The 7873-nt window shown below is 44.5% G+C and overlaps 1 protein-coding gene across 1 annotated transcript in view; it reads left to right on the top strand.

The window, feature by feature from the left end:
• The first annotated feature begins 7174 nt into the window (after positions 1-7174).
• LOC138172929 (uncharacterized) overlaps positions 7175-7873 on the top strand; it is a 25622-nt gene continuing 24923 nt past the window's right edge. Inside the window, exon 1 of the mRNA XM_069102783.1 lies at positions 7175-7260. Within this exon, the coding sequence (XP_068958884.1) occupies positions 7175-7260 (86 nt within the window). The remainder of the gene's footprint in view (positions 7261-7873) is intronic.

The following is a 7873-nucleotide window of genomic DNA, read 5'->3' as shown; positions in this document are numbered from 1 at the left end:
TGAAATGGACCAGAGATCCTGCAGAGGTGAAATGGACCAGAGATCCTGCAGAGGTGAAATGGACCAGAGATCCTGCAGAGGTGAAATGGACCAGAGATCCTGCAGAGGTGAAACGGACCAGAGATCCTGCAGAGGTGAAGTTGATGGGCTTTGGCACCCTACTGGATCTGGGGAGTGAGAGAGTGAGGAGTCTGGGATGACTTCTAGGTTGGGAACCTGAGGGAGAGTGGGGCCCTCTACGATAATAGAGAAAGGGGTGGGGCTTGGGGGAAAAGAATGAGCTCAGTTTGGGACATATTGAGTTTAAGAAGTCTACAGAACATCTTGTTCAAAATAACCAGTAGGCAAAGATGGTGGATGTGTGAACAAAGTGAGAATATTTTGAGGATGGTCAAGACATGGCCCAAGGCAGCTAGGTGCCACAGTAGCTAGCATGCTGGACCTGAATTCAGGAAGACTCATCTTCCTGGGTTCAGATCAGATACTTACTAGCTGTATAACCCTGGGCAAGTCACTTAAACCCTCTTTCTCAGTTTCCACATTTGTCGAATAAGCTGGAGAAGGAAATGGCAAACCACTCCAGCATCATGAAGAATTGGATACAATCCCAGTGGCTGAACAAGAAGAAGGCATGGCTATGATTGTAGGCAATAGAAAGGGAGAGATAGAAAATGGGGCAGAGTGGGGATGACAGAGGAGTTTAGGGTCTGGCACATCAACTTGTCCTCCAGGGGCCTCACTTTCAGCCTTCTGCGTGCTCAGCCAACCCTGGGGGAGGGATGTCAGTTCCCCTGTGGTACCTGCTGCATGCCCATCATAAATAATATATCATAAATGAATGCCACTTCAGTCTTTTCTGGTACCTCCTGTGATTTCTTCCTTCTTCTGAATTCCCATGAGTTTACCATCCCTCCTCTGCTCCTTATTTGTGAAGAACATCTGGATACTCTGAGTGATACCTGAACTTTTACATCCTCAAGGATAATCTGGACCCTAGGGGCAGCAGGGGATCCTGTGGACCCACTCACAGGGAAGAGGACCTGGGAGTCTGTAAGTGATTGGGTCATCTCTGCGGCTTGCAAACTTTGCTTCAGCCTGATGGGGTGTCAGAAGTTAGTCTCCTCCAGTGGCAGTGTCTGCTAAGAACATTGCAGCATCTTGAGGATCTTGAAGGTGTGGAAGGACAGTGATAGGAGAAGGGGTTTTCAATAGCAGACTGGTGACCCTGACCCAGGCCCTGAAATCCCAGGATGGAATTGGCCTGGGTCTGAGCTCAGGGACTCCCTCAGGATGGGCAAAATGAGGAACAATGGGAATGGGACCGGGGAAGAAGAGAGGGGGGCAGAAAAGTATCCCCATCTAGGCTCAGTGGCCTAGCTCCCAGGAGGCCAGAAGGAGGCCTCTGGGAATGTGGAAGAGGACAGCCTGGACACAGAGATGAGGAAGTCAAAGAGTGCCCTGGGCTGGAGAAGACAGGCACCAAGGCCAACATGGCAGCTGCCTGCCCAGCTTGAGAGCAGCACCAGCCTTGTTCTTCCTGGCCCGGAGGGCAGAGGTAGGAGCTGAGGTGATGGAAACCTTTTGGAGGCAGATTGAGGTCTTTTATAAAGAAATGCTTCCTACTGTCCCAAAGGGGAGTGGGCTACCTGGACAGGAGCTGGCCTCCCCTGCCCTGGAGCTTTTTCCATGGCAAATGGATGGTCATTTCTGGGGAAATGCAGAGAAGGAAATTCTGGGACAGAGATGGGTTGGACTAAGGGACTGCAGAGGCCCTTCTGAGGCCAAGATTGTGACTGACCATGCCAGGGACAGTGCAGGCAGAGGGGACAGAGCTAGAGGGGGATCTGCCCTTCACCTTGACAGAAACCAAGTCACAGCCTCATAGAACCTCAGAGCCAGAAGGGACCTTAGGGTCCATCTCGCCTGACTTCAATAGGAGGCATCTTCAGGGCTGCTAGGTAGCTCATTGAATAGAGCACTGGCCCTGGAGTCAGGAGGACCTGAGTTCAAATGTAGCCTCAGACACTTAACACTTACTAGCTGTTTGACCTTGGGCAAGTCACTTAACCCTAATTGCCCTGCCTTCCCCCCTCCAAAAAGAAAAAAGAAAAAAAAAGAAGTATCCTCTATCCTTGCTGGCCAGTGGCCAGTCACCCTTGGGGTGTCAGCTCACTCTCTACTAGGTTCTACTGACTTAGATGGGAAATGTTTGTATTCATTCCCAATGTTCTTCCCTGAGGCTTTCTGCTACTGTCCGCATCCTACCCTCTGAGGACAAGGAAGGAGACAACCACAGTGAACTATCCTGAGCAGATCTACTCAGTTTCTTCAATCCAGACTGCATGATCTTTACATTTTAAAATACAACTTTATTTTAAAATGTAATAACCGTTCTTAGCCCATGGGTATTAAAAAACAAATAGATGGTGGGCTAGATTTGCTCCATGGGCCATAATTTGCCAATCCCTGATTTAGAATATGGAGTTAAAGGTTCTCAGAGTTGGAAGGAGTGGCCATCTAACCCAACCCAGCTATGCAGAAGATCCTCACCACATGCCACCATTCCTGCAGCTTGCTGAAGATGGGATGTCCTAGAGCAAGCCTCATTCTCCCATTGGTGCCTCCATTCTGTGAGGGGGCCTGGGCCAACCTGCCTTCATTCCCCTCCAAGCTCCACTGCAGACTTCAAAATCATGTCTCAGCTGCTGCCTCATCCTGGAACTTCCCCTAGTGCCTGAGGCCTCCTCTACCCATCAGTCAGTCAATCAATAAACATGTATTAAGCAACCAATATTTTCTGGGCCCTGTGTTAAGTGCCTACCAGTCCTGTTTCTTGCTTATGAAATATCCTCACTGGCGAGTTCTTCTAAAAGCCTCCCTTCTCAATCATTTTGAAAGTATTTATAGATCTAAGTGTTTTCTCTCCTATAGACTGTCAATTTCTTAAGAATAGGGATAGTTTTATTTTTGGCCTAGTTTACTTAGCATGCAAAACCTGGTATAGAGAAGGTGTTTAATAAATGCTCATTGATTGATTAATTACATGTCTTTGTTTTTTAAGCTTGGACTTTCTCTTCTTCAGAGAACTGTGGATTCTGTCAACCAGTATATTTTAAAATCTGTTTTCAATATGTTCATACAGCTATTTTGTATTATTTCCTATTTTTTTTTAGTGGGGAAGGCAGGGCAATTGGGGTTAAATGACTTGCCCAAGGTCACACAGTTAGTAAGTGTCAAGCGTCTGAGGCTGGATTGGAACTCAGGTCCTCCTGACTTCAGGGCTAGTGTTCCATTCACTTTCCACCTAACTGCCCCATATTTCCTATTTCTTAATATTGATGGTAGATAATTGTCATATTTTTATTGGAGAATTATGATAATTAAATTCACTGTACACATCCTTTTTTCAAGATCAGTCATTTTGACTTGACCAGAATTTATGTGTTCATTCAAAATTGTCTTTTTCTTCTACGTTAAATTTTCTTTTATTTTTATGTTTTTGAGTTCCAATTTGATCATCTCTTTTACTGAAAAACAATACTATCTTGGCAAGAATTTTCATCATATATTTTTAATTGTTTACTCTTATTTGTCTTATTCCTTTCTTTTTTTTCAGAGCTCTGACTTCTGACCTCATTTCTTCTTTTAAAGGTTTTATTTATTTTTAAACTATTCTAAAGATTCTTTATTTTTTTAAGCAATTGGGGTTAAGTAACTTGCTCAAGGTTACATGGCCAGTTATTTCTGGGTGTGGTGCTAAGTATCTGAGCCCAGATTTGATCCCCAGGTCATCCCCACACTGGAGCCGGTGCTCTTACTCACTGTACTACCTGGCTGCCCCTATTCTAAAGATTCTTACAATCATTACCTGATTTCTGGGGGAACTGCAAGATTCATTGCCTTATTCTCTTTTTCATTGGTTTGTTTTTGGTTGTTTGGCTGGTAGATGGATCTCTTTTCTTTAAAGCACACCATTCATCCATTTTCTTGGAATCTTTTCAGGAATGATTTGTTTTTTGTTTTTTCTTTCTGATGAGTTGTACTGTGTGTCTATGTGCTTGGGGGCTGGCCTTTCTCTCTTGCCATTTCAGCTTTTTATCTTCACCCTTTGACTACAATTCCTGGTGGTTTTGCCCAAGCCTCCCTCGTCCTTCCATTTTCATGGTGTGCCCATCCACTTTCCCCTGCCTCGGCCCCTTGGCATAGCCTTAGCCTCCTCGAGGACCACAGTTGAGCTCCCTTTTCCTCCCTCTGGCTCTATGGCTAAGTCTCCCTCTTACCCCTGCCTCCCTACAATTGTGTCCTCTTTCTGTTTAAGCTACTTCTTAAAAGTATGAGATGCTTCCATAGTATGTGTGTGTCTTACTTGTCTTTGGACAAGATTTTCTCACTGAGAACAGCAAGAGTTGAGTTTGTGTTTAAATTACTTTGGAATTATCAATAAAGCAAACCATAAACATTATTAAGCACCTACTCTGTGACAAACACTGTGAGAAGCACTAGGTTAGGTAATTAGACATCCCCTGTTTCCCCTGCCTATCACTTCCCATTTGGTGATGAACCCTTTGGCAATGGCAACACACAATGCCCCAGTCCCCTGTGCTCAGCCCTTTTTGCTTCTACGTGGATGGTGGCAGATTAAGAGAGCAGGGGGGAAGAGGGAGCTAAGAATGATATGGTCTTTATACCACCTAGAATCTTGAACATGACTGTTGCTGGTCTGAGTGCGAGAGCATTGCCTAGTGCCCACCAAGTAGATTATTTCAGGAGAAGGGGGGTTATCTCAATATTGGCACTCTCATTCTACATGAAACTAGAAGACTGCAAAATGTGTTCGTGGTACTACTGACCAAGGCAAATGAGCTTGAAGGTTTTGTCATGAGCCCAAAGGCAAAAGAGTCATCATTTGATGGGATCCTCTGAATGGCCATTAAGGGCTTGGCATCTACTTAGGAAGTCTCTATTGGGGGCCACTAGTATTCTCCTTGTACTGTGTTGGTGCCTGAGATGAAAGTGATGGGGTGCTTGGGATCTATGTTTGTAAAATCAATTTGTAAACTCAATTTGTAAAACCAATTTGTAACATCAGTAATGGTGGGGTGCTTGGGATCTATGTTTGTAACATCAGTCTGTAAAACCAGTTTGTAAAATCACACTACCCTCCTCGCCCCCCAGCTTCAGAGCATTAACTCTGCATAGCAACAACTCAAGAATTGTTTATCTCAGCTTGGAATAGTGACAAGCTACACCTATCAATCCTTCACAAAAGTATCTATAAACATTCCAGCTTAGGCAGCTATAATCTCCCCCTTGTAGAGTGTCCTGATGCCCCATGAATCCTTTGGTACCCTATCTCTGGGCTGACTCCTTGGCTGCCTCAATGAATCCTTCAGGACCCTATCTCCAGGTTCACTCCTTAGCCTTGGTTCCCAGACATCAATCTTGTCAAACGTGATACTAATGGGTGGCAGACTGGGCACTTCTCCATCAGCCCTTGACCACTTAGTGACTTAGTGATGTCTCAAGCCTAAAACCACACCTCCAGGTAGCCCCCCCTAGGGCTTTTTCCCAGTGAATCATGGGCAATACGCCTTCGAAGTTACATTAAAAATGCATGTTCCTTTAAACACTGGCCCCACCTCAACTCCTCCCTAATCCCACCTTTAATCACCTAGTTAGCATAATTGGTTCTACTATGGATTACCCTATAAAAACCTTAATTCTACCCCTTTGAGGTTGCAGGTCCCCCTAAAAGGACTCTTGCCCTCTGTAAAGCGTAAAATAAACTTTTACAACTCTGACTCCAAGTTTGCTTGGGCCTACTGAATTCTTTCAAGACTGAATCGAAGGCTTTCTGGTCTTAGATAAAGATCAGAGTTTCTGCTGAACCTATTGTGAGCCATCCCTCATCAAAAGCAGACATTAACCGAAAGTTGGGAGGTATCTCCTTCACTTTGGATGAAAGAGTCTGTATTTAAAAAGACCTCCAAGGTCTAAAAAAAAGGAATGAATTCAATTAAACAAAACTTTATGTATCCTCATTATTGGTTAGAGGCAGCTAGATGGTGGATTTGGAATCTGGAAGACTCGAGACTTCAAGGAGTTATGTGACCCTGGACCAGTCACTTAGCCTCTCTTGTCCTAAGTTTCCCCATCTATAAAATGGGCACATCTCCTAGGGCAGTTGTGAAGATCACAGGAGATGATATTTGTGAAGCCCTTGGTAAGCCTTAGAGTGCCTTCTATCTACATCCTAGCTATCATTGTTATTACTATCTGATAGTGGGGGCACATGTTTGACGGAGTGTTATACAGAAGAGGGCATAGACTTGTTATGCTTATTATTACTGTGAGAGGTAGTAAAGGGTTAAGTTTCCACAGGACTGCAAAAACTGCTGAAAAAAGGCTACTGATAAGAGGAAAGTTAGCAGACCAGACAGGAGCCTTAGGGAGAAGTCGGATTCACACTTCCCACAGAACTCCTAGACAACACTAAAGTAAAAATAAAAAGAAGCTGGCAACAGCATGTGGGTTTTTTTTTTTTTTTAAAGCAATTGGGGTTAAGTAACTTGCTCAAGGTTACACGGCCAGTTATTATTTCTGGGTGTGGTGCTGAGTGTCTGAGCCCGGATTTGATCCAGGTCATCCCGACACTGGAGCCTGTGCTCTTACTCCCTGAGCCACCTGGCTGCCCCTCAGCATATGGGTTTGACCAGTTAGAAAGCAGACAACAGCCTTGGGACTCTCAGGCCCAGATAAGGACACATCTAGGTTAGACCAGTGGGGAGTCAGTATTCCAGAGTTATTACTGAGCTTGCTTAATTTCATATATTATGTATATTATCTAACACCTATCTAGAATTAGAGCCTCATTAGTAATAATGTATGATAATGAGAGAGGCATACCCTAAAGAGAATGTGCCAATCAGTCCTCTGAGGGGGGATCTGCACCAAACTAATGGCATCAAAGTTGCTTCGCTTTAGTAGCCTTCCTAAAGAAGGGAGGAGTCCATGTCTGGTCAGAAGTGATCAATTCCTCAAGGATTTCCCCTTAATACACTTCTTTGCACATCAGATTTTTGGTATTCATTGTGTTTTCTTTTTCCAACTTGACATTTCCAACATTACTATCAGCATAGTGAATAGGAAAAGAAGATTCCTCCCAACAATGAGCATGGCGGTTCGACTGGATGGTATCAAGACTTTTCCACAGACACTGTTCCATGCTCACCTTGGCCCTAGTGCTGAGGAAGGACTTAGGTGAGATCAGATGGGGAGATGAGAGCTGATGAGGCATGGGCCTTCTTGGTCCTTTCATGTGTTCTGACAAGTTCAGGTCTCTGCCCATGGATGGCACAGATTATCTTCAGCTGGATCGGGCTGAAGATCGATCATTCAACTTCTTCCTGCTCAGGGAAGAGAGAAATGGATGGCTTTTGCTTATATCTCATTGTCACCTAAGGGGAAGCATCTTGCTTATCTGCACATCAGATGATCGTAGCATTTGTGTCTGGAAGGAACCTTAGAGACCAACCTCTCATTTTAAAGACAGAGAAACTGAGTCCCAAAGCAATGAACTGAGATTCCCAAGGCAACATAACCTGTTCCCATCAGGGCCAGGATTGGAACCCAGGTCTTCCTGACACCAAACCCAGCACATGATAATGCCTCTTCATGTAGAAGGTGCCCTATAATCTCAGGGTAATTATACATTTGTATGAAGCAAATGTGAATAGCCATATATGTGCCTGTTCTTATTATGTGAAACCCATGCCTTTTATTAGTGCTACCATCATTATCACTACCATCATCACCATCACCACCACCACTGCCATCATCACCATCATCATCATCACCATCATCACCATCACCA

The sequence above is a fragment of the Petaurus breviceps genome, unplaced genomic scaffold (genome assembly GCF_028583685.1).
Source record: "Petaurus breviceps papuanus isolate PSGF00001 unplaced genomic scaffold, PetGlider_PUasm1.0 555, whole genome shotgun sequence".
Lineage (NCBI taxonomy): Eukaryota > Metazoa > Chordata > Mammalia > Diprotodontia > Petauridae > Petaurus > Petaurus breviceps.
Note: the sequence above shows the minus strand (reverse complement) of the source record. Positions and strands in the feature narration are given on the sequence as shown.